Below are 27,005 nucleotides of genomic sequence, written 5' to 3' on the forward strand. Positions count from 1 at the left end.
AGATTGAGAAGCAGGCTACTTGTTTGATTGGTAAGAACAGGGGAGAAAAAAAACCCAGAAAAAGGCCATTCAACCTCCTAGTGTCTACCCTGCCATTCAATACAATCATCATCATTTATCTCAGACAAAACAGAAATGCTGTAAGAACTCAGCCAGTTAAGCAGCATCTGTGGAAAGAAAGAACAGTTAATGCTTCTTACTAATGGTCTGAGTTACTTTCCACAGATGCCACTTGACTGGCTGAACTCTTCCAGCATTTCTGTTTTTGTTTCAGATTAGTCTCTGCAGTTTTTCCTTTCCCATCTTTTATCTGTGCTACTTTCCTGTACCTATCCCTCGATTCCTTAAGACCCCAAAATTGATCAATCTCTCTTGAAATTACTCAGACTTAAGCCTCAACAGCCTTTAGGTAGAGAATTCTAAAGATTTACTTGGTGAGGAATTTTTCATCTCAGTTTTGACATGACATCTCAGCCAGGAGAAACTTCATCCTTGGCATCTACCCTTTCAAGTCCTGTCAGAATTTTGTATGTTTTAATCAGAATCATCCTCTTCTTCTAAACGACAGAATACACCCCCTCTACTTAATCTCTCCTCAGAGGACAATCCCCACCCCCATCCCAAGAATCAATCTGGTGAGTATTTGTTGTACTCACTTTATCACAAGTCTACCTGTCATAGCCAGGGAGAAAAAATCCTGTATATTTCAGATAGTGTCATCAGGACCCTAGTTTTGCACTCATTACTTGCTAGAGCTACATATTAACCTTCAATTATTCCTGTACAAAGACACCCAGGTCCCTCTGAGCCCTGATGCTTTTCAATTTCTCATCATTTAAGAAGTATTCTGCTTTTCTATTATTCTGCCAATTATCTGCATTTTTTTTTGTCCTATCCTTGCCTATTCACTTAGCCATCCTATCAATATACCCCTGAAGCATCTTTGCATCCTCTTCACAACCCACCTAGACATAGTTCAGGTATGATCAGTTAACTTGGATATATTAAACTAGACCCCCATCATCCAAAGCACGGATTGAGATTGTGAATAGCTGATCCCAGCAGCACAGTCACAGCCTCAACTTAGAAATTACCTTTTTATTCCTACTCCATTTTCTATTTAAGAATGCCAATATATTACTCCCAATCACTCCAATTTTAATAACCTCTGTGTGGCAACTTACCAAAGGCTTCCTGAAGATCCAATAAGGGAGAATGATGTCCCCACAGCCATGAGGTGGCTGCAGGGTTTGGTGACTTTGAAGGGTGAACTGGGAGATCATGAGAAGGCCAAAGTGATTGAGCAGGGGAAAAGATGGTGGGAGCCTGGAAAGGTATTATGCACTATGAGCATTGGACAGATGGAGAGCATGAAAAGAACATTGCATTGTTGGTACAGATGGGATAGATTCAACCGTCAGAAGGCCTGATAGTTACGGTGGGTGTAGAAATGAGGGTGGAAAAATCAGCTGTACTGGAAAAGCACATTCAGAACTCATCTTTCTTTCAAGCCCTTGAGAAATCCAGTGGATCAGTATTAAAGTTGATATAAAAGAAACATTGAGGTAGGCATTTTAATTAATATTTAAATGTTAATGTTAACCTAACCCTAAGTTGGGAATTGAGAGAGAGAGATCAAGTCCAGAGTTACTTATTTTTTATTATGCAACCCAAGCACACCTTGAAAATGAGAGCTTCTAGGAGCAGGTCTCTACAGATGACAAATTTCAGTTCAGCTGTGTATATAATTAAGAATCTTCAGTTTGCTAGTAAGGTATAATGAATAGTTTCACTAATAGAATTGTCCAAAACAATTATGTATTCTGTTGAGATGTTCCTGTTGCCCAGTTTTCTTTATTGAAAGTACATTAATTGATTTTTCTAAATGCTGTGGCTGCATAAATTTCTATTTTCTTTTGATGACCTTTCTTCAATATCACTGAAGCAATATCTCCAGGAACTCTCTAATGTTCATGCCATATGCGTAGGTAATAAATGAAACATTGAGGCAAGTTCTAACAGGGAAGCTCTGAAAATCAGTTCATGGAGCTATTTTATACAAAAAGTTGAAAACAAAGTGAAATGTGTATTTGACTTTGATGCAATAGTGATCCAAGTTCAACAGTAATGGTAATTAAAGTTTATATACTGTATACAGCAATAGCATTTAGAATCAGGAAGGGTAACAGGAATGTCCACAAAATACATCACTATCTTTGACAAAAATTTTTTCTCCCAAATTCTTTAAGTGGAAATGTGTATTTAGCTCTCCCTCTCCATATCTAATTTTGCAACTACTTACTTTTGCAACAAAACTAGCAATCATTAACTGTTTTGAAACAACATCCAAAATAATTAGAACAATAGGTATCCATACACCTTTATGCATATTCAAGGTGCAGTAAGAAACCCCTCATTGAAGTAAGTTCTGATTTTGATATCTAGCTTCTAACAATACAATTAATCACATGCCTCATTCTTTAATTTTGCTTTCAAATTGAATAAGCTTTACTTTTGTCTGGAATTTGGGAAACATTGAAATAAAGCTTCTATATTTGTTTATAGAGCACAATACCTTAACTTCATCCACATATGAATCATGACATGATATGCACAAAGCTCTATATATGCCTGCAAACTTTATTACTCCAAAGGACTAATGAACATATTGAAAACGTGTTTTCAAGTTGTTTGAATGTAAGATGCCTGAATTTCTGCTGGATTCAGACATAAATCATAATCAACTGCAGAACAATTGTTAGGAGTTTTAAGAACTACTGCATACTAATTTTTAATGTTTTTTCATTTTTAACTGAAGATTGAAAGTATTTTGTTCCAGTTTCTTACTCAGTATTTGAAAGCCTTAATGTAAATGTCTGTTTATGGAACAGTGAGGATTCATGTCACAAATAACACTCCATGAAGAAAAAGACATGAATTGATTTGAATACGAGTTTCAAAGAATGTTTACCATTGTTAAGAATCAATAACAACACATCTAGTAAGAGAAAAACATTGAAAAATTTATTATGTTGCGGTTGAATAAGACCTGACGGTGCTAAACTTTTCCTACCCTTCCCTCAATAACTTGGACAGTAGCACTTTAGATGCAATTGTGGGTAAGACTAGATTCTCAATACAAATTAGGGATCAAAGAATTGGTATATTGGCAATTACCACCAGGAACCAACATGCTAGTTACAGTTACTTAAAACAGTACTATCAATTAAAAACATTGCTTCACAATCTGTGCCATGGTCTGTGATATTATAGTCATGTTGGATGGAATCAAGAGAATCAATAACTTGAACTTCAACATTTTATCCATTGCAAAAACTTAGGATTACCAAGCATATATACAGGCTATTCAGACCAACAAGTCTAATTAACATTGGAGTTGAAATCCTGATAATTATTATTTTTTACCTCTGAATTTGCTTGCATATTTTCCCTGTTTCTTTCAGATTTGGTGATTGCTTTGCCTATGCTCAGTCCACAGGGGGTGACCCTGAACTTCCAGTTGCCTGCTACTTTACTTCACTTCCCCATTCCCACTGACTTTGGGCGTCTTCTTACTACAAGAGGTCGCAGCCAAGCTCAAGCTCAGTAATCAACACTTCATCTTCCATTTGGTCACATTGCAGCCTGCAGGACTCAGCTCACCAATTTTAGATAACTGCTCTGTTTGAATGAGAACTGGCCATTTTTGTTTGTCATTGTTTGTAAAGTCAAACCATACAAGCATAGCAACAAATTACACAAGGTTAATCTTAACCACCCAATTATTTCACCTTAGAAAAATTCCCTTTGTTCCATCTGACTAACTTGTTGCGCTCTGTCTGATGAAGGGGCCTGGATCTCAAATGTCATCTGTTTCTCTTTCCATGCTGCCTGAGTTTTTCCAGAATTGTTTTTAAATCCACACTTTTAGTTGCATGAAGTTATCTTCTATGCCAACCCTTTCTCTTATCTCTCCAAAGAAAACTAATATTTTTACACCTGAGGAATTAAACTTGGAAAAAAAACTAGAAAAAATTCAGTGGATTATTTAATTTCAGTAGGAATAAATGTGATTTAATCAAGGCTATGTAAAACGTATTCTGAAAGATGAGCATTAAAGATTACTTTCCATAATATTTAATTTCAGTCATTAAGGATGCTAGTATAGCTTTGGGCATGTTATGTGCTGCATAATGGAATTACATAATGCAAGTCTTTGCAGTTTAAAACTACAGCAAGATGTAATATAATGTTCATAAGTCTCTCTCCACAGTGTGCACCCAAAAATAAAGCAAGCAATCAATGAAAAATTTGTATTTCCAAATTGGAACAGAATGCAAGTGTATCATAATAAACCGATTTCAACAATAAGTGTTCTCTCCTCCTTATCATCCATGGCCCCACTTCACATTCCTATATTGATCTGTTTCATTCAATCTTCATCACTTGATTCCTGCGGCTCTGCTTCCTTCTGAGGCTCAGGTGGAGGTAGTTCAAGACGAGCCCATAATACAGGTTCTGCTTTCTTCATAGTAATTTCAATCTTTGCAGGTGTCATACTCATTTGACTCTTACTAACATCAATGATCTTTGGTGTGTAGAAGAGCAGAAAGAAAAAAAAAGCATTTCACTACATTAGAAACCATAAATTTAAAAAAAATGTACAGTGAAGTAAGCACCTAACAAGAAGTTATACATTTACATCCTGTCTGAAAGTAAAACTTCAGTTGTTAACTAGAAAGGAAAGCAGAAGCAACTTTGAGGATAGCTTCAAGCCAAGACTGTGGCCAGGGAAGGTGGAGTTGAAGTCAGTTCGGAGCCTGGGCCAAAGATGACAGCTTCAGCATAACCAATGTTCAATAGAAGACAGCACAGTTCATTCAGATTGGAAATACCAGACAAGCAGGCAAATACACAAATAGCAGAGAGGTGAAGGAATATAATGTAGAAGCATAACAATAGCCTGCCAAATGTATATTTTTTGATGTAACCAAGGGTAATACACTGATGAAAAAGTAGAGGGCTGAAGCTAAACCTTTGGTAGATCCAAAAGCTAACAGTTGAATAGTATGTAGGAAAATCATTGAATAAGATCTGTCCAATTGTAGCCAGAAAAATAAGACAAACCAATTCAGATGGACAAAAAAAAATTCTTGAGCGAAGATGCCATGAACATTACAGAAAGGAAGCATTAGCACATTATGACTGAGGAAAAAAATCATTTCCAATTTTGTTAGACTTAAATGATAAAAAGGTAGAGATGAATGGAGAGATGGAAATACAAAACTCCAGAAAAAAAAGTAGACAGATTTGAGAGTAATGTGTTCAATTACTTTAAATAAAAAACTATTTTGTTGATGTGGTGGTGGTTTCATTGGAGAAGGGCTGGGTAATGATGAATGTTTTGAAAGTGAGAAGATGCACCCTGAGGCCAGTAAAAGATTTGGTAGAAATGAAAACTAGACAAGCTAATGCTCAAGATCAGCTTGGAGAAGCCATGAAGAGAAATAGTAAAAGGTAGAGAAATTGTGTTTAGGACCACGGGATGCTGATAAGTTAAGACAGAGAGAAGGATGAAGCAGAGACAAAAATTCCTGAGCTCCTTGCATTTATTCTTTGTTAGAAAACAAAGAAAACTGCACTTCATCTCTGCCTTCAGTGGGCAACTCCTTGTTCTAAATTCACAAATGTCTTCTTCACATCCATTGCTTGCAATTCACCTACAGATCAAAATGCACTTTCACTAAACTTCATTGTGATGTGCCTATTTTCAAAGCACATGGGTCTAGACTCTGCAATTGTTTTGGTGACTAGAACACAAGAACAGAAAGGAACTCAACGCATCCTCACCTTACTGTAATCTTAAAAGAAAGCAGCTCTGTTGGAGCAAACTATGAACTTTTTGTCTTTATCCCTATTTGTGCTCTGCATGACACCATGAATGCTTGATTTCACTGACAGTCAATGTTCAGAAGTTGGTGACACATTGTCTAATATGAGCAAAGCTCATGACCCTATACAAATACAACTTCCTGGAATCCCAAGTCCAGCACATAACCATCTTGGGGGCTAAAATTATACCTAGGATCAAGATCTTCAATGCAGATGGAAATATTACCCCAGAATATGAGAGAGAAAACCTAGACTTGAGTAATCATCAATTTACACTGTTTCAAATAAAAGCTTAAAATTGCAAAGGCTTTAATTTAGCAACTGTAGTAAAACAACTGTTGACAATTCAAATTAAACTAAACTGTAAATTCTTCTGAGAATTAAATATTGTAGTAAACACTTGAAATGTTTGATCATGAGCAGAGAATCACAGCCTGATTTTGCTCAATTCTCATTCTAAGGACATTAATCATTAATTCTATGAAAGGATAATTATGGCAGCATCAACTCCAAATCAATTACACATAATTGCTGAGGTATTTCGAAAAATTAGTGCAGTCAGTCAGTCAATGGAACCTGAAAATGTAGTTTTGTACTTACATTCCACAAATTCAATTTCTGTTCAAATTTCTGATCCTTTTCAAATAAAATGTGGATATTCAGCTGTAATATCGAAAACAGTTATATAAATCCACAATATTGAATACATTGAAATATACACATTCTTAAAGAATTGCAACTTTTAAAGGGCCAGTGAAAATGCGGTAACATTATATCAAGGTGAAGAATCTTAGGTGAACGATGGAACAGGATCCTAACTGGATATCCAGCTAGGCAATATTAAAAATTTGTTGATTACCAAAGGACACACCCTCAGCAATACAAATGTATCTTGTCATGGTATTCCAAGGTCATTACTTGCAGTTAACAAAATTTAAACAAGTATGATAAATTTTTCAATTGGAACAAGAATCATACTTAGTAGGGGAGTAGCTGTGTAATTCTCAACTGAAAATAGGACAGTTAGACATGGATGCAATGGTCAAAAAGGAGATTCAATAGCCAAATCTCAGCAATTCCACTGTGCTTTAACCCACAAGGCTGGACACTTTCTAACTTTGTGGTATTCATGAAAAGCATTGCAGAAACCCACAAAACAATGCCTAATTAAATGTATGTACAAATATTAACTAAAGTAGGCTACCCATGAATAAAAACAAAATTTAAATTTCACCCTTTAATGCCACTACTGTGCAAGGATACAATGCATATTCTAAATTTATAGAGGTACCAAGTACTGTAATTGCTGATTTATTGTTTAAATGATATAACCTAACAGATGAGAAAATTTTACTTCAGGAAAGTGCCTTAATTGTTTTTTTTGTTACTTATTTAGAAAATTTCTTAACCTGCCTTCCAATTTTAAGGACTACCATTTTATCCATTCATTAGATTCATTAGAACGGTACACTTGTATACATCAAATTCAGTGCTTTATCGAAAACCACCAGCTTTGTTCAATTTAAAATCCAAGTCATCATGACAATTATTTATTTCTTTCCCCACATAGACATTCACATGACAAGGACACATGCCTGCTGCCTACCTTAAATCCTCTTGCTTGACCTGCATCTGAAGGAGAAATTGTTTAGTGGCAAAAGGGTCAGGTCCCAAGGAAATAGATTTATGATAACTGGCAAAATAGTAGAGTCAACAAGGATTTTTTTTCTTTCCATTTTTATAGAGGTTGTTATGATTTGGAATACATTGCCCAAAAGGGTGGCAATAGCAGATTTAGTAGCTTTCTAAAGGGATAAACAGTTGAAGGTAAGTTTCAAGGTCATCAAGAAAGGGCTGGAAAGTGAGGCACACGAAGAGATGTCATGGGGATGACTGAATGAACAGTCACCTACTTTCCAAAATCTTTCTATGCTAACAAACACAAGTGAAAAGGTCTTAAAATGCAATTATTGGCAGAGTTCCTCTGCAGGAATCTTACTGTTTAAAAATGGAACAATTCATATACATTGCAATTTCTGTACAAATCTGTCTATGGATGATTTTTTAAATAACCTTTTAAGTATAATGCCAATGAAGTTCAATAACTATCTCTGCCACTAACTTCTATCATCTTGAACTTCAGATTTCAGCTTCAGTTTGCCATGATCCATAATGGGATTAAAATAGAATGCTGCTTTGATTTCCTTGTTTCACTACATTCCTGGCTTCAGTTATGTTGCTGTAGTGAAACATATCAGAGACCCTCCCAAAATGAATAGGAAAAAAAATGAACAAGTATTTTCATTTTGGATCTTTTGGGACAGAGTGAAAACAGATCCTGAACCTAAACCAACAGTGGTTTTGATTACACTTGGGACCATGGTACAGACAAACAGAATACTCATCAAGGTCTTTACACCACATTGAACTGTACATTTATGAAAACAAAATTATGAAGTTAGAGTGTTCTTTATTACTTTGGTTCAACTTTAAACAAATCGCAACCAAAGTGATTTTTTTTGTTTTAAAAAAGTGCCTGTTAGAAATGTTAACATTTTCAAATTGAAGATCTTTCATTAACTTTGTTTCTCTTTTTTCAGATGCTGCCTGATCTGGTTACTATTTCCACCAATTTCTGTTTTTATTTCAGATTCCCCGTGTTAGTTTTTTTTATTTTCAGTTTAATTTTGTAACTTGTTCTACATTCTGAATATTTGTGTGGTTCAAATTGCACAAATCTTAAAATTACGTCTTACTGCTGCAATTAGAGTATAGAGATAATGGATTAATATGATAATACATTTAGTGAATTTTACAAAAAGAGTGTAGAAAAGGCATCTTTAAATTTCTAACTATCCATTTATAACACTTTACTCGAAATCAAGTCTTTTAAAAGATACAATTGCACATACCACTGTGCTGTTAGCTTCAACATAACTCTGTTCTGGGATGGAGTTTTTGGCATAAATTGTAATTGTGACTTGTCCTCCAGTCTGGTGCCAATCATGTCGGCAAGGTACAATTTTATTGCCCTGTAAAAAAAAAAATGAGTTTGCTTATTATACATGAGTATAACTAGCAAATCTATGTCATATCTTCATTAATGAATAAGTTTCCAAACTCCATTTCACATGAAGTTTGAATAATCAGTTACATTATCAAGCTTAGGCATCCTTCAGGGTTATCTGCTCACTAGTGTGATAAGCTGTACCAGGACCACAAGCTCCTACCGAACTGAAGTTTTAAACAATCAACTTCACAGACATAAGTGTCAGAACGACATAGGAGTATTACCAGGCTATGTACCCTCTTAAGTTTGTTCTTCCCTTTTATTAAATATGAGGGAGCTTGTGTCCAAATTTCACTCACCTTTTCTCCATAACCTTAAGATTCAGCATCAAATGTTATCTAACAATGGATTTGATGATTATCAAATCCAATGTGTAATGTCAAATACAGAAACCACTACAACTACTTGCATTTTGGGAGGATTAAAATATATATTCACTGTTTTACCATGCTATACTTGTACCCTAATGAGAATGTGGCCTGGATTTTCCCAGGAGGAGTCTGCTGTCTGCATTTCCCATTCATTCAAAGTTACCTTCTCTGGATCCAGAAGCTTAATTTCACCAGCAGGGATACCCTGAATCTGAGCAGCAAGAGCCTGAATGGTGGTTGTCCACCAATGGATAGACCAAAATAAGACTGACCAAAAACTTCTGACAGGTTGCAAAGCCCCACCCTGAGCTTTGCCATCTGCCAAATCCTTCATAGTGTTTCAATGCTTCTTTGTATTCCCGACATTCAAAAACATTTAAGCACTATTCAATACAAATTAAAATGTAATAAAATTAATATCTGAAAATGAAAAGTAGTTAAACAAAACAAATTGTAGGAAAGAATAAACTAACATTCTTCTTTGCAGTCTGATAAATCCCAAAGGAATGAGCACTTGAATCCTGTGCCAAGTCCAATCTGACACAGAATGCAAAAACTAACTTTTCAGCATAAATGCTTCAGAATATCAGCAACGTTCGAGTTCCATTGCAAAATTTTCAGCAGAATAAATTTGGGAGTGCTGAAACTTAATAGCACTTACATTGAGGAATGCGAGCTGTTCCATGTATAACTGTCAGAAAGACCCAGCATCTATGAAAAACCCTCACTCTAGCTTCTGCTGATGTCTGTCCGATAATTATACAAAAACCTATAATTTTTACCTTTGAAGTGAACAGGTCAACATCATTTAATTACTTAACAAAGAAGCCATAAGTATCTCAAAATCTCTAGCAGTGTTTCAACATACTGTACGACTCAAACTTGACCTTCTATTGTTATTTTGTTACTATGTATATGTCTAATTAACAGAATCTGAAAGGCAAAAAATACTAAAAAGCCATTGCTCTTGGCCTCTGGTACTCATCATTACAAGCTTCATTCCCTCATCTGGCTTATCTTTAGCTAGGTTTCAAATAATATGTCGCATTTAATTCTGTCAACATGTGGGCTTGCTTTCCCCAATGTTCTCTGAGATGGTTTCCCATCATCGAAAATACCTTTAGATGCAAATAGATGTAGTACAAATGCACTTTGTTTATCTATGTATAATTTGGTGGAAAGTGCAACTGAACCCTACACAAGCAATCTAAAAATCTTTGGTGTATTTTAGTAATTATTTAAGTGAACAACTCTGGAGGAGAATGATACCTCTTACCCAAGAGCTTTTAAATAGTAAAAGGAATGAAGCAAACTTACCGTTTCTGCTTTGACCCACACATGCTTGCTTTGAGTACACCCTGCCTGGGCCAGGAAAGAATTGAAATCTGAAGTTTTTCTCTTACAACAGCTCCAGTATTTCATTCTGGGGAGAATAAAATTATTAATTGCAGATATTTTAAACAATGAATTAAAACAAAGATACTGCAGCAAAAGAATCCTAAATTTGAAGGTAATCATGTAATTCCAAAGTTTTCTCTTAAAATATCAATGATTTGGGAATGTTTTTCATCAGCATCATTCACCTACTCAAGTATGAATATTATGCATATTTACCCTTCATGGAAAATGGGCACTCCAGAGTGATGAACACATATCTCTTCATTGCTGCTTGTATCTAGAAAAGTCTTTAGGGATAATCAAACACAAAATAGACATTAAAAAAAATAAATTGAACTTTGATGTATTTAGTAAAATACTCAAATGTTCCAAAATGGTTCTCCATTGAACTGTTAGAAATTTAAATCTCTCCATTATCAATAATTAAATAGCAAACCGACTAGATACATTGAATAAATATTTAATTGTGGGATAATTCTATTGAGCCATGTTCTTGAATCACAAAAAATACTGTGATTAAAAGCATTCCATATCATTCTGAATTATTAAAAAGCCTGATTCACCTTTCAATGCAAATTTAAGGTCAAGCAAAATCAAAGTCACTTTGCCACAATTATTGCATACCACCAGTAAACTAGTACTAGATTAAAACAAAACTCAAGGTGTTTTAAAATAATAGTAGCTATGCTATCATCAGTGCTAAAAATGTAAAGTTGACAGAAAACAAAGTTTCATCCCCAGTTTTGCCTTCTGTCAAAGGCAATCGTGGAGCATGACACTGCTCACCGTCTAGTTGCTGTCTGGATCTGCCATCCAATTAGAAGTCAAGACCAGTCCTCCATATCCAATCCAGATATTTGTGGACAGGCAGTGGCTTCAAGCAAGATCTGGCCTACTGTAGTATTACAGCTTGACACCATCCAGGATAAAGTAGCACAACCGTTGTACTGCATGCACCATCCTACGAACACTCACTCTAACAGCAGCACACCTTGGTTGCAGTATGCACCTTTTACACTTTCACTGCAGCATCTCTCCAAAGCTTCTTTAACAGTTTCTGAAAGTCCTTCATCAATAGGTCCAAATCATAGATCAGCACATAATATAGCAATACTGGGCAATGGATTGTGCCCTCACTAGTAGATGCCATTCCATTAAGGAATATAAAAAATATAAGCATCAGTTTAACACAGAGGTATTAAAACAGCAATAAGGAGTTATATTTTTATATCAAAGCTTACCTTATTACAACCTGCATTTTTACATGTGGTTCCAATCTTTATTTCTTTAGTATCTGGTCCTATAAAAAAACATGCAATATTTTTCTTTTAGAAATTGCAAACTTTCCATTTTCTCTTCCATAGTGAAGATGAGAAAATATCACCATTACAATTCATCTTTTTCAAAACTGTGTGGTTTTCATAATACAACTCCTCACATTTACGCTTACAAGAGTGAGCATTGATGATAATGCTGAGAACTTCCTCTTATCCCAATATTGTTATTAAGCAATGGCACACAAATGCAACTGCCATGTAGATTATAAACTTGGGTTAGCAGTGTTTTAATAGAGTTCAAAATGACTTGCCTTTATTTTCTAGTCCATTGTCAACCGTTAACACTAGTTTTTCCAGTGCTTTCTTCAATGCTGGAGAAACCTTTTGTTCCAATTTTACCATAGGGGCATCTGGACTAAAAGTAAAAAAGCAAGTTAACATGATAAATTTTTGTGTGGTCATCATTAATCAGTAAATTCAATTTAATTCAGGTTTGTAATGATACCCAAATCACTTGCCTCCTCTGCATGTTTTTTTAAATATTAAGATAGCTTAGCAAATTTCCTCCAAAGATCATGTCTGCCAGGACATTAACATGATAATTTTCCAGGTAGAAACAAGCTATCCTCAGAACTTCAAAAGTAATATCAATGCTCAAATCTCAGAGAGCAAGAAAATATTGGAATAATTTTATAGACAGAGCATTTCGAAATACAAGACCTACTTTGAAAATGAAAAATGTCACCCAAGACAAGAAACATATAAAGTTTAGAAATAATTGAAAAGATTGATTCTAATTAGAATATTAAAATAATAATAAATGGTCACAGTATCTAAAAGTGGTTTAAATTTTCCTTTCCTGTTTCTCCTTAAATCCAAGTTAAGAAAGATTCTGATTTACAGGACAGTTAGCAAATATAGCAAAAATATAAGATCTTACTTGAGAGCTCCATTCTGTCCTTGTTAAACATCCACCCACACATTCATCAGCAGTGTGAATATAGGTAAAATTAGGAATATAATTAACTGTTCTTATTCGTGAGCCAACACGAGCACAATTATTACTCCTGATCAATATGATACAATAGCAATATTAAAGAGGTATTTAGATGGACACGAATAAGTGGGGAAGAGAGGGATACAAACAGCATGCAGGCAGATGGGATTAGCTAGATTGGCATCATAGTCAGCACAGACAGGGTGGGTCAAAGGACCTGTTCCTGTGCTGTACTGATCTGTGTTCTAATAAGCTCTATTACTTTGCTTTAGTGTCTTAACATATTGCAGATTAATATCTAGGGGATAAACCTCACTATGCAATCAGAATAAAAAGTTCAAACACTTTAAAAACCAATGCCAGGTAACAGTGAGCTTTCAAGGTACAATAAATCATAAGACTAGCTACAGGGTGCGGCGTGTGATAATTTATTGACCTGAAATTGCTATCTGCCTGCCCCTGTGCCACACTGTTTATTCTAACTGGTATAAGGTTCTTGCTCCCTATGGGGAGGAGAGGGAGGACTGCAAGGAGGATGTGCAAATTATATTCATAGCATCATGTCTCAAGGAACCATTGAAGTGACAGGAGAAAAGAGAAACGTTAACAGGGCAGCATGGCAGCATAGCAGTTAGCATGACACTATTACAGCACCAGCGATCGGGGTTCAATTCCCATCACTGTAAGGAGTTTGTACGTTCTCCCTGTGTCTGTGTGGGTTTCCTCCGGGTGCTCCGGTTTCCTCCCACATTCCAAAGATGTACAGGTAAGTTAACATGGGTTTAAATGTGCGGCGCAGACTCGTTGAGCCAGAAGGGCCTATTACCATGCTGAAATAAAGTTTAAAGTTTAATAGCCATACAGGAAAGCATAGTTAAGGGATCAGACTATCTTTGCACAAAAGACAGAGGCCCAAAGGCTGTGTTGTCCTTAAACATAGCACCAGTCAGAAATCTCTTCTGGGTTGGAGAACTTGGAATGGGAGGATCCAGTTGTTGCAGTCCCTGTAGACAGTATCAGTACAGGTAGGACTACAAAGGAATTTCTGCTGATAGATTATGAGGAGCTCAAGGAAAATGTGAACACCAGAACCACAAGGGTGATAATCTCTGGATTATTACCTGAGCCACATGCAAATTGGCAAAGGGTAAGTATGATTAGAGGTAAACGCTTGCCTCAAATCTTGGTGTGGGAGAAATGGGTTCTGATTCATGGGACACTGGCACCAGAAATGGCAAAAAGAGCTGTTCCATTGGGACCCGAATAGTGCTGGGACCAGCATCCTGGCAAATCCCATAAATATAGGTGTAGACAGGGCTTTAAACTAAAGAGGAGGGAATAAGCTGTTTAATAAATCAAGAGGAAATGACAGTGCAGTGGCACAGGATAGTGAGGGGGAAAATTAACAAGCCAAGTGTGACAGGCTGGAGCAGAAAATGTAAAAAGTATGCAACAGACCAAATTCAGTGTTAGTAAAAATTTTAAAAACAGGTGTTATTTTAATGCACGTAACATTTGCAGTATGATAGATAAGTTGGCACAGATCATACTCGTATGTTGCTATCTAGCAGTTATTACAGAGATGTGGTTGCAGTGTGACCAGGTGCTCAATATTCCAGGTTATAAGATGTTCCAAAAAAAACAGACTAAGAGGGAAAGGAGGTGGGGTAGCGCTAATAATCAAGAAAGGTGTCAGAGCAGTGTTGAATTGTGATATAAAGGCAGTGGATAGCAATACAATCAGCTTGGGTTGAAATCATGAAGAGCAGGGGAAAGAAGGCGCGAGTATACTGTAGAGCCTCAAAATATGACCTCTTGATAGGGTGGAGCATAAGTGGGGAAATCTAGGGCATGTGTGAAGGGAACTGCAATTGTCATGGGAGATTTGAATCAAGGTATTGAATGAATGAATCAAACTGGCAAGGTCATCACAGAAGAATTTGTGGAGTGTGTCAGGGATTACTTCTTAGAACAGCATGATGTGGAAACTACCAAGAAACAGGCCATTTCACGTGTAATGAAGGAGGATTACTAACAGATGTTTGTGGTTAAAAATCCCCTAAGAGGTAGTAATCAGTAAGATGGCAGCGAAGTGTGGAACTTTGAGAGAACAAGGCTGATGAATTAATATCAGGAAACAAAGAAATGACAGACATGCTAAATCAATTTTTTTTTGCAAGAGTCTTCACCAATGGAAGGCACTGCAAATATCCCCAAGATAACAGATGGTCTAATTTCAAATAACAGAGAGGAACCTGTAATAATCCTGATCACAAGGTTAGAGAAACTCATAGGGCTAAAGGCAGACAAATCACCAGAACCTGATAGTGGACCCATTGGTTGAAAATTTTTGAAACTTGTTAAATTCTGAGAGGCTACCAGAAGATTGAAAAACAGCCAATATGACTCCCTTGTTCAAAAGGAGTACAGAAAGTAGGGATCTACAGTTCAATTAGTTTAACAGCAATTGTCAGCAAGATGCCAGTCAATAATCAGAGGAAATAACTAATCTTTTAGGAAAGTTAAATATAACCAAACTAACTGACACGATTTAACGAAAGATTTGACAAATTTGCTTGAATTCTTTGAGAATGTGACAGAGAGAATTGGGAGAGTTGAATCTGTAGACAGTGTATTTAGATTTCCAAAAGGTAGTTGACAAGGCATTTGTTCGTCATGGTAGGCTGATCCAGAAGATTAAGATGCATAGGATCCACTGTGACTCAGTAGGCTGGATTCAAAATTAGCCTGGTCATAAAGACAGAGGGGAGTGATGGAGGAGCATCCTGACTGGAGTCTGTGACGAGTGGTGAACCACAGTGATCAGTGCTGGGACTTCTGTTGTTTGTGATGATTTGGTCAAAAACATAGATGGGCTGATTAGTAAGTTTGCAGATAACACAAAAATGGTGGAGTTGTGAAGAAGGTTGTCAAAGGATCCAAATGGATATAGATCAGTTGCAGATATGGGTGGAGAAATGGCAGAGTGAGTTTAATCTGGGCAAGTGTAATGTGTTGCACTTTGGTAGGTCAAATGTAAGGGGAAAGTATACAGTAAATGGCAGGACCCCCAAGTCCATAGCTCCCTGAAGGTGGCAACACAAGTAGACAGGGTGGTAGAAAAGCATATGGCACGATTGCCTCCATTGGTCAAGGAAGTCACGTTGCAGTTGTATAATGCTTTGGTTAGGCCGCATTTGGAGTATTGTGTGCAGTTCTGGTCACCACTTTAGGAGGAGGATGTGGAGGCTTTGGAGAAGATGCAGAAGTTCACCAGGATGCTGCCTGGATTAGAGACAATTAGCTATGATGATGGACAAACTTAGATTGTTTTCTCTGGAGTAAATAAAGAAACACTCTTTACATTTAAAAAGCTATTTAAAAAACACACCAACATGACAAAATTCAATTTAAATCTTTGAAAATTAGGAAATAGAAACAACTACTTACCTGTATCCTAGGGCCACTGTCATTCATTTGTATGGGGCCTGTGGACAGTGTGCCAGATTTCATTCACCACAAGCTCAAGTGGATTTCCCAGCTGAAAAGCTTACAATTTGGGCAAGATCTTGCAACTCTATTAAACCCCATGAAGTGTCAATCTACACAGCACAGGGACAGCAGACAATAGGGAAGTAATTATCATTAATGCTGGACGGACTCAGCAGGTCAGGCAGCATTTATGGAGATGGAAATGGACAGTCTAACTGTCCAGATGAAGGGTCTCAACCCAAACATCGACAGTCCGTCCAGATGAAGGGTCTCAATCTGAAACGTTGACTGTCCATTTCCCTCCATAGATGCTGCCTGACCTGCTGAGCTCCTCCAGCTTTTTGTTATTGCTCCAGATTCCAGCATCTGCAGTCTCATGTCTTCAATTAGTTATCACTACTGGTTTAGATCAACTTCAGCACTAGAAATCAGAACATCTACAGGGATAAATGGATAAATTTTAGCATCTGGGATGATCTGCCTCAATAATTGTTCAATTCATCAAGTAATAATTTTTTCTCAATTTGGAGACATCAGGAAAATACAATGGAATTCTGTACAAATTCTAGTGCATTCTTCAATTGTGAAAAGGTACAATGTATACACACTGCCTCACTCTCCAAGAAAAATGTTAGCTCAAGTTATAGTTCATGTGAAGCATAGTCTTGCCCATGGAAGGTGACTCATATAGAGGAAGACAAAAAATTCAAAAGTAGTACAGAAATTGCAACCTGAAGACCAAGCAGATGTGCTCATTTACAAAGTTGATTTGTATTCCAGCATAATTTGGCTTACAGGTGCATTTTTCCAAAAACAAACTAAGTTAAAAGACAATCCTGTTTTTATTTATTTTCTATCTTAAATAATTGTTTACCTTGGTCTGATAATTGCTTCAACTGGTTTTCGGTTTTGGGTGGGGATCTCATTCAGTTTGTGTGCTGGCCCTGATTCTGAAGAGGTCTTCACTTCAGGCTTGACTGGCTCTGGGGGCTTTACATTACTGTGCCGTCCTTTGGTGCAACCCTAAAAGAATTTTAAAAATGTTATCTTTCACACACAAATTATTTAGTTTCCTTCAACATTGTTTATTTGGAAATTAAGTGGAAACAAGGATGCTGTTCGATCAGGTTTCACCTAACATAGCCTTTCTAGGGCAGCACTGACAATTATAGCAAAATTGCATTTAGCCAAAATTGACAACGTAACTTAAGTATTCAATAGAAACCTCAAGAAGTGAAAACTAATCATTTCAACATCCTCTTCACTACATCTTCTATTTTAAAAAAATTTGGGAAATACTGCAGAGGTGCACATTGACTGAAATTAGCTAGCAGAAACATTCGCATTAGCATCTGAAAAATTGTCAGGTTTTTAGATTTTAATGCAGCTACCAAAGAACTAATGATTACAAATGTGTGCAACACCTGTTTTCACCAAGTGGTAGAAATGATTAATATTCTAATTGATTAATTACCAGGAAATAACCTTTTGGATCTTGAGTGTTTATAATCAATCTTGGAAGCAAATTGTGAGTTTAAGTCCACCGTTTACATCCTCTACTCCTGTGGATGGAGTGAAGGTGACTCTAGGATTCTGCCAGGGACTTAAATAGTGTGTTATAAAAAGCTTTCAACTTCTTACTATTATTATTTTGAAATATTTATTTGTTTCACCAGTGGCATTTGATGTGGAATCATGCCAAACACAAATTAATTTGAGAAAGATATACATCAAAAATGGAAACTATCTCCGGAAATAAAAGGAACATTTCTTTAGGTCACTGATAACACTAATGATTAACTTTTCTTCATTAAAATGAGCACACCAAAAGTTATCAGATGCGAGAGGATTCAATAATTCAGCTAATTAGATCATTATGCATAACTACATTTAAACTTGACAAATTTCTGGTGGCTAACATGTTGCTACCATCATGGAACAGTATTTGGTAAATCTGGATTGCTCACCATGATCCCACAGCAGACCTTCACCAGAAAGGAAATTAACATGTTCAATAAAGCTTTTTGAATGGTGCAATCAGTATTGAATTTAATTTTATAGTAATTTTCTCAAATTTTATTAATTCTATTGAAGCACTAGCAAAAACCCGAGATCAGATTTCACATTCAACTTAATGTCACCTGCATTAAGGTCTTCTTAAGAATATTAAAGGCTATGCTTTGCTGCACAGCACAAAGATTTTATCAATATTCTACTTCCAACATATCATTACAACCAAGAAGCAAACATTTTCAAATAAAAAGTGAAAATCTCTCCTCTTACCACAATACTCAAGAAATCTGAAAAATCTGTGGTTCGTCGCTTACAGCAAGACCATCCCTATGAAACAAAAAGATGTTCCAGCAAGTTATTTAGCTAGTCCACAATATTTTTTTGCTATATTACGCTGGTGAATTTTAGTAATTGTCACAAAATTCTACATGATGATAGAAATGTTTTAGATATTGAGTGGTTGTAAAATAAAAGTTTTATTGCACCTGTATTTTTGCTGGGTGGAAGAGCAGATACAAAAGTTTACAGCATAAACAAATACCCTTAATGAGACTTTAGTTACCTATCCAAATTTACATTTTACTTTTAACTTTTTATTTTTTCCACAGAAGTTTAGATCTTTTTCTATAATACTTCTGATCAAAATTTTCTATGATAGTCTTTGCATAACACAAGCTCTTCTGGATTAAAAAAAATGAACTACTTTAAGAATAACGTCAGATTTAAATGCATGTGAAAATACTGCTGAATTTCAGGTGGAAAAAGCTTATGGCATTAAAATGGCAATTTGACTTGCTAGACCAAGCCACTTTGACCATGATAGTGAAAAGCTTTTCCAAAAGAAAACACAGTTTAATGAATTAATTATTACTACTATATGTTTAAAATAATCACGCTTTTTGTAGGGTAGGGGAGGAGAAGACACCCAGAAATGCCTTCTTCTCACCTGGCTGAAAATTCTTGCAATTCCATAGCAGCCAGCAAATCTATCCCCATCCATCCTGCTGGTCTCCCAAGCCACTCTCTGCTCCTCCCACCCCCTTCCTGCCCGCGGCCTCCCTCTCTCCAGGCTTCGCCTTTTGCCGCCTCTGGTCTGTTTCTTTCCCCATCTACTTCTAATTCCGCATCCCACCCTGCACCTCCACCAGCCCACTCCCAGCCCCCCTTATCCCCTCCCCCTACCCTGACATCTCCTCCTGCTCCCCCTCGTTCCCTCCCCAACATCCAGCTCCTACCCTACATCACACTCTTCACCCCTGTACCACTCCAACCCCTCTCACCCCTTTCTCCTCACCAACCCAGCCACTCTTCCCCCTTCTTCTAGTCCCAGCTCTAATCCCTGCCGAGTCTTTACCATCCCCCCCCGACATTCCCCTCTCTCAGGCTGAGCAGTCTGTTCTCAGTAAAGGCCTCACCTTTGTACCTCTACGTCCCCACCTCAACGAATTCCAAGCCCGGCACAATGCAGAGCTCTTTTTCTGCCACCTCCGCACCTTCTTCTTCACTAAGAAGTCCTCTCCCACTTCTAATGACCCGTTCTCCTGCCTCCAGTCCTCTTCTTCCACCTGAACTCCCCCAATGGGCCTATTACCTTCCCTGGACCTATTCAACTCCAACTGTTGGTGCAACATCAGCCACCTCGACTTTTCTGCTCCCCTCACCCACTCCAATCTCACCCCTTCTGAACGCTCTGCTCTCCACTCCCTCCGTACCAACCCTGACATTGTCATCAAATCAGTCAACAAAGCTCCCTGATTCACTTGGACTATCTCTGACACCTCTCTCTCCCTCCTTGATCCTTCCATCTCCATCTCAGGAGATTCCTTATCCACTAACATCTTCTACAAACCCACTGACACCCTCAGCTACCTCGATTACAGCTTCTCCCACCCTGTCTCTTGCAAAGACGCTATCCCTTTTCTCAATTTCACCACCTCTGCCCCCATGATGAGGCTTTCCACTCCAGGACATCTGAAATGTCTAACTTCTTCTCTAACTGGGGCTTCCCCTCGACTGTGGTCAAGAGACTTCACACCCGTATCTCTGCCATTTCCCGCACCTCTGTTCTCACTCCCACCCCTCCTAGACCCAACAGGGATAGGGTCCCCTTTGTCCTCACATTTCATCCTACCATTTTATGTATCCAACACATCATTCTCCGCCACTTGCGCCATCTTCAACGGGACCCCACTACCAAGCATATCTTCCCCTCCCCACCCCTTTCTGCCTTTCACAGGGACCGCGCTCTCCGCGACTCCCTAGTTCACTCATTTTCCGTCTTGGAACCTTGCAGCCTAACTGCACAAACATTGAATTCTCCCACTTTAAGTAATCCCCACACCCTCCCCCAATTATGCTTTTCTTCCCTTTCCTAGCTCTTCTCTCTTTTTTCTACCCCTTTTTTTCCTCTCTCCTTACCTTTGACCCATCCCCCGGTGGATCTGCTCTCCCCTCCTTCCCTGCACCTGCATCTACCTATCACCACCTTATGTCCACCCCGCCTCCCCTCTTGTCCACCTATCACTGCTCTGCTTTTCCCTCCTACATATTGGGCTTCCCCTTTTCCTATCTTCAGTCCTGAAGAAGGGTCCTGACCCGAAACATTGACCGCCTGCTTCTCTCCACGGATGCTGCCTGGCCTGCTGAGTTCCTCCAGCATCATAGTGTTTTTCATCTAGATTCCAACATCTGCCATTCTGTGTTTCCCTGGTCTCCCAAATGCTCATGTGTATGTAACATGTTTCCATTTGCTTGGTGATCATAACCTGGGGAGGATCTGTACTACTAGCAAAATCAGAGTATTCGCCGCTGAATTTTACTCAGAAAATTGGACAGTTTCCTGAAAAATGGATAAAATTAATACAGGATTCTCTGTTTAGAAAAGTTATTTGTTAAAAATGCACAGCAGCGCACCATGAAGGTACATCTTGTTATTTTAGTAGGATGCAGGCCATGTTACAAGAGAGAAGCCATTGCTATATTTCAGAGGGCTCCAAGATTATAGCTGCAAGTGCCCAGAGATACGCACTGACAGAGCAATATGCAACAACAGTGCTATTCAAAGTTTGGCTTCAGAACTGGCAGCACTGTAAATCATCATTATACAAGGAATGTTAAAATACAACACAACCAATAGGTGGAATTTAAATTCAACTAATGCTATTCTATGGTGCAAGGGTAGACAGACGGATGTAGCAGAGGTAGAAGGCCACCTCTAATGTCCACAGGATGGCAGAATAATGCCACAAAGTTCCCTATGCAAGGAGTGGAGAATCAAGATAAGTAATGGCTCTCAGCAAAAATCCATAGGCAGGATCGGATTTTTGCTCTTGCCATCTACCCAGCCACCCTACCGACAACACAAGCCACAGATCCAAAATGACTCTGAAAGGACATTGGGTGCAGTTGATGTTTGTTCTGCTTTTCCATCTTAGTACAACATCAAATACTGCCACCCACATCAAGCATGGCGCCACCAAGACACAGTGGGGGCTGGGGTTGTCAGGATCAACTTCTGGATATACAGGTATTAGCAGTTCCTTTTCAGGAGCCATCTGGTGTGAACAGAGACTCACCACAACCCTATGAGCTTTCAGCTTAAAATCTGGAGTTCACCATTTTCATCTTTATGACTCAGAGCAAAACACCTCAGCTAGGCGTCAGGGTCATGTAGAGTACCTAGAAAGAAAGAGGAATCTCCACTAACTGGCTGTGCTAGCTCCTTTTCCTGGGTGATAATGCTTTGGGACAGGGAGGGAATGGAGAGGTGGTGGGGTAGGTGGGAGACAGATGTCAATTAAATTCTCTTATTGGCAAGTTTTCCTCATCTTATTTTATATGGTTTGGTACAATGTTAAGTGGTGCCTTTTTTCACATCATGGAGGACCAAAATTTGGAGGTAGCACTCTTCCCAGAATGATTGCCATCATGTGGCCATTGGAGGTAGCTTTCTATCTCTGCTGTATCCATCTATTCTTGCCCCATGGAGTCACATTAATTAAATTTAAATTCCACCTGTTACATTGATTGAACCAATTTTAATATTCCTGGTGTAACAATGCTCAGTAGTGACAATTCTGAAGCCAAACCTCGATGCCACTGATAGACCTCAATGGGTGCCTCTTAGAACTTCCAGTTGTTATCTTGGAGCCTTCTGAAATATAGCAATGTTTGGATTAGCATTTATATAGAAGTATTGATTGTTACAGGAGAATGAGCATTACCCACATTTCCCAGGTATTATCATGGACACTTTACACACATGAAGATCTTTTAAAGATAATTCAAAAACCTCAAACACATCATTTCAATGCTATTTCATCTAATAACCTGACTAAAACATTCAATTGTTACAATTGAATCTTAAGAAACACATTACCTACCTTCAATGCATCATGAAACACAGGTACCCCAGGATGGTATGTACAAGCATCTTCGAAAACAAAAAGAAAAGTCAACTGTTGACCTGCCTATCAAAGTTTACATCATTTTTTCAAACAGCATTACTTTAAGAAACAGCCCTATGACTTTACATCTGAATTGGAGTCCATCAGATGTCTTTTTTAATTGCATCATGGAATGAGAGGCAGGACATGGTGGCGCGTTCAAATATAGTGGGGCAATGCAAGAATGCAAGGGGGCAGGCTACAACTGTGGTCAAATAGCAGTCCCATGAAGGGGAGAAAAGAGTAAAAGGGGGAGAGATCTGTGGAGGGCACTCCAGTATTTAATGCTGAAGGCAATCAAGGAATGGTAAATACTTTGAAAAAGTCAGAATTGGAGAAAGAATTGAGCTGGAAGAGACTGCAGAGATACAGGGGCAAGGATATAAAGGAGTCTGAAAAACAAGGAAAAAATATTTTAAGTAAAGGCATCAGTGGACCGAGGGACAACACAGCTTAGTGAGCATGGAAATAATAGGAACAGCAGCACAGATGTTGTTACCAAATCAGCAAACAGAGGCCTAGACTATTAATCCAGAAGCCATTATGCCACTATGGCAGTTGGGGATTTTAAATTCAAGTAATGAATAAATCTGAAATTAAAAATATTGGCAACTATAAATCAACCAGATTGTTGTAAAAAGCCATCTGGTCTATTAATGTCCTTCCAGGAAGGAAACATACAAGTAAACTAAAAGCAAACAAAACAAAACTGCAAATGCTGGAAATCGGAAATAAAAACAAAAGGTACTGAAAATACTGAGCAAGTCAGGCAGCATACGCGGAGAAAGAATAACAGTTAACATTTTGAATTCAGGAAAGCTGAGAAAATTTATAAATCAAAGATGCTTTGAGTTTCAGTAAAGGGGGAAGGGTGGAGGCAACAAAAGGAATTTCTCTGATAGAGCAAGGATCAAGAGACTGAATGACAAGTTTGTGGTGGTGGTGCAAGCTGAGAGAGAAGGCTTGCTTATCGCAGATGATCCTTCTGGAAGAGATGCAAGTAAAAGATGACAAATAGAAAATATATGGAATAACAATATACACACTGGAGAAGCAAAATACTGCAGATACTTGAAATGTGAAATAAAAACAGAATGGTAGAAATACACTCAAAAGGTCAGGGAATACCTGTGGCGAGAAAAACATAATTCAAGTTTCAGACTGATGAATTTTCATTAGAAAGACTGGTTATCTAAATTAATTCAATTCAATGTTAACTCCCACAATATGCAAAGATGATGAGATGCTGTGCCTTGAGATTACATTATACTTTGTCGGATATATAAAATAGGCAAAGGGCAGAGAGGTCAGGGTGGGAATGAAATGAGGAATTAAAGTGATGAGCAACTGGAAGTTCAGAGTATTTCCTTGCAAATACAAGAGGTATTCTACAAAGCAATCATCTTATCTGCTTTGATTCTACAACGCATGGGAGCACCAAATGCTAAAATCAGAATCCTATAATACAAGAATAGGCCATTCGACCACTGTCCACATTAAACATAGAACTGGTGTAAGTGGATGCTCTATTTTATTCTTCCCACATTTCCATCAACACATGCTTAGTATATGGCATTTAGAGGTAATGATGCAGTCACCTCGACATTGGTCTATGTTACACTAATTTTTGCCACTATCATCATGATGTTACCAGAAGACACCTTCCCTTCCTTCCCAGCGATACTCTTTCATTCCTTCATTGCCAATAGCACCCACTCCCCACCTCACAACATTTGCTCCTTTACCTTTTCCCTTCCTACAATTCAAAGATTCAAGTATTCCTTACAGCTGAGATCACTCATTTTGGTTGAATTTTTTTTTGAAAAAACAGCAAGAGATTGAAAAGTGTTGACATTCAGAGGGGCTTGGGTATCCTTGTACATGATCCACTTTAAATTAACATGCAGATACACCAAGCAATTTGAAAAGCAAACAGTAGGTTGGCTTTTATTGCAAAAGGATCCGGGTGCAAGACATTTTACTGAAATTACATAGCAACATGTTGAGAGCACTCCAGGCATATTGTTTATAGGACTGGTCTACTAACCCAAGGAAGGTCATACTTGAATGAAAGGGAGTTTAACAAATGTTCTCTCAATTGATTTCTATGATTGTGAGAGAAATTGTCCTATGAGGGAAGATTAAGCAGACTAGGCATAAGCACTTAAGTTTAGAAAAATGAGAGATGGTCTCAATTTTAAAAAAGTTTTTAAAAAATCAGACTTGATAGGATTGAGCTGTGCTCATTCATCAAATATACTCAAATCAGAGACTGACTTTGTTGGATAGTAAAGAAACACAGCACAAGTTATTATATCATGAAATTTGCACTTAAGTAAAAGATCAGCCTATGATCTTACAGAATGGCCTACTCCTGCATTCATTTATGTTATTACATCTTATATAATGTTTAAGACATCATTTTGTGCAGTTATTCAGGTACTATCAATACAGCCAAATGAAAAGACCTGCCAAAGGCCTCACATTGTTTTCTTAATCTCATCCATTATAATACATGATGTAAGAATTACATTTCTTTACACAACTTTCCTGTCAATCTTGCCGGTCATAAAATCAGTTTTAATTGCAAATTGGCATTAAAAAGCTTTAAAAGCCAACTGCCATCCATCTCCCACTAGCTTCTTTTTAATTAATGAAGCCATTATCAAGGTATCATGAGTGACACTCATTCTCTAATAACAATGCATAATTGAGGTTTTACAAGAGTTACTCAGCTACTGTGCTCATCTTGATCCAAAGGGAGGCAATAAGAATTTCAAAATGTCAAGTATATCAAAACAATTTATCCCAAGATAGCAATAACACCCGAAGCAAAACTGAAGGCAACTGGGTTGAAGGGCAGTGGGCAAGAGTAATTGGGGCCTGACATAAAGAAATTCATGGTTACCAGAAGCTAACCAGGACTCCCGAGGTAACACTAAAGTCTCCAATACAGAATGCCTAAACATCAAGGACCTATCTGCATACAAAGGTTTTCCTATTCATAAAATTAAAAATATTTTCCCTTTCTCAATATTAAGAACTGCAACATCGCTCCTGGCACATTCAAAATGTATTTATAATCTGATGGCAGAGCGCTGATGTGTAAAAATAACAAGAAATCTTATTCCAACAACATACCCTGGCCGTTGAGGAACCGTCCAGCAACTCATTTTGGACTCTGTCCCTCCGTTTTTGTAAAATCTGATGGGATTCAAGGAAGAGTGGCAAACTGGTCAGCGTTAGGAAGCACACGGTAATGATTGATGGGTGCTCTTGAGACCAGTAGACTGTTTGCAGGGCTAAGTACTTGTCCTTTGATTTTTGTAATACACGTTAATGACTTAAGGCTTTCCTCATCCACTAATTATCAGGCTGGGCGACTTGAAGGAGGGTCTGTGAGAGGCAGGATCGGCGGGGCCAGGTGGGATTCAGGTGAAACAGGGCAGAGCCAGGCCGGGACATCACCCAGGACATGTGCCACCTTTACAACTTAAACGATCCGCCCGCACTGCCATATCCCGGGGAGGAGAGGCGGCGCAGTTAAAACACGGGGAGCTGCCACGAACACTAGAGGCTGGGGAAGCGAGCAGCGGCTGCAAGGTAAATCACACGCGGTGTGTGGGGATGGGACCCAGGGGGGGCCGCCCGGTGCCCGGTCACCATCACCCGGCCGAGGATGGGCACCGGCCCGACGGCGCTCCGCACCCACTTACCATCGCTGTTCTTGTCGGGGTCGAAACGCTGACCGCAGCTTTTGTTGTAACACAAGACGGACATCGCCGCAGCACCGTCCCAGGTTGATGAGCACCCGGCAAACCCGCGACCGCCGGCACAGCCTCGCCGCTTTCCGGAAGCTCTCGGCTCCTTCCGCACTCGTTCGCGAACATTCGATCCATTCCCGCCCCGTCCAGGCTGCGCCTGCGCGAGTGGGCGGGAGGGAAGAGTCCGGGGTGTTCTAGAACTTTGCCCGGGAGCCCGCAAGGACGCGCGCTCAGCAGCGGGGCTCCTGCTGGCTTTGCTGTTTGCACTGTAGGTTCATGTTGTAGC

At 38.4% G+C, this 27,005-nt stretch overlaps 1 protein-coding gene across 2 annotated transcripts; it reads right to left on the reverse strand.

Moving 5' to 3' along the window:
* Positions 1–3,002: 3,002 nt before the first annotated feature.
* chordc1a (cysteine and histidine-rich domain (CHORD) containing 1a) lies at positions 3,003–27,005 on the reverse strand. 2 transcript variants are annotated; one of them, XR_007957156.1, is made up of 12 exons: positions 26,672–26,847; positions 22,893–22,942; positions 18,781–18,837; positions 17,372–17,520; positions 12,320–12,423; positions 11,973–12,031; positions 10,948–11,018; positions 10,651–10,756; positions 8,805–8,924; positions 7,499–7,524; positions 6,493–6,555; positions 4,543–4,588 (listed from the first exon to the last, which is right to left on the reverse strand). XR_007957156.1 is itself a non-coding variant. In XM_052026315.1 (11 exons), the coding sequence occupies exons 1-11, from the start codon at positions 26,733–26,735 to the stop codon at positions 4,433–4,435; spliced, it is 999 nt and encodes a 332-aa protein (XP_051882275.1). In that variant the 5' UTR covers positions 26,736–27,005; the 3' UTR covers positions 3,003–4,432. The 2 variants fall into 2 exon arrangements, 1 of the variants encoding a protein (XP_051882275.1); XM_052026315.1 differs by lacking the exon at positions 7,499–7,524 and having other exon boundaries at positions 3,003–4,588; positions 26,672–27,005.

This window comes from Pristis pectinata, chromosome 11 (assembly GCF_009764475.1).
Source record: "Pristis pectinata isolate sPriPec2 chromosome 11, sPriPec2.1.pri, whole genome shotgun sequence".
In the NCBI taxonomy this organism is placed as follows: domain Eukaryota; kingdom Metazoa; phylum Chordata; class Chondrichthyes; order Rhinopristiformes; family Pristidae; genus Pristis; species Pristis pectinata.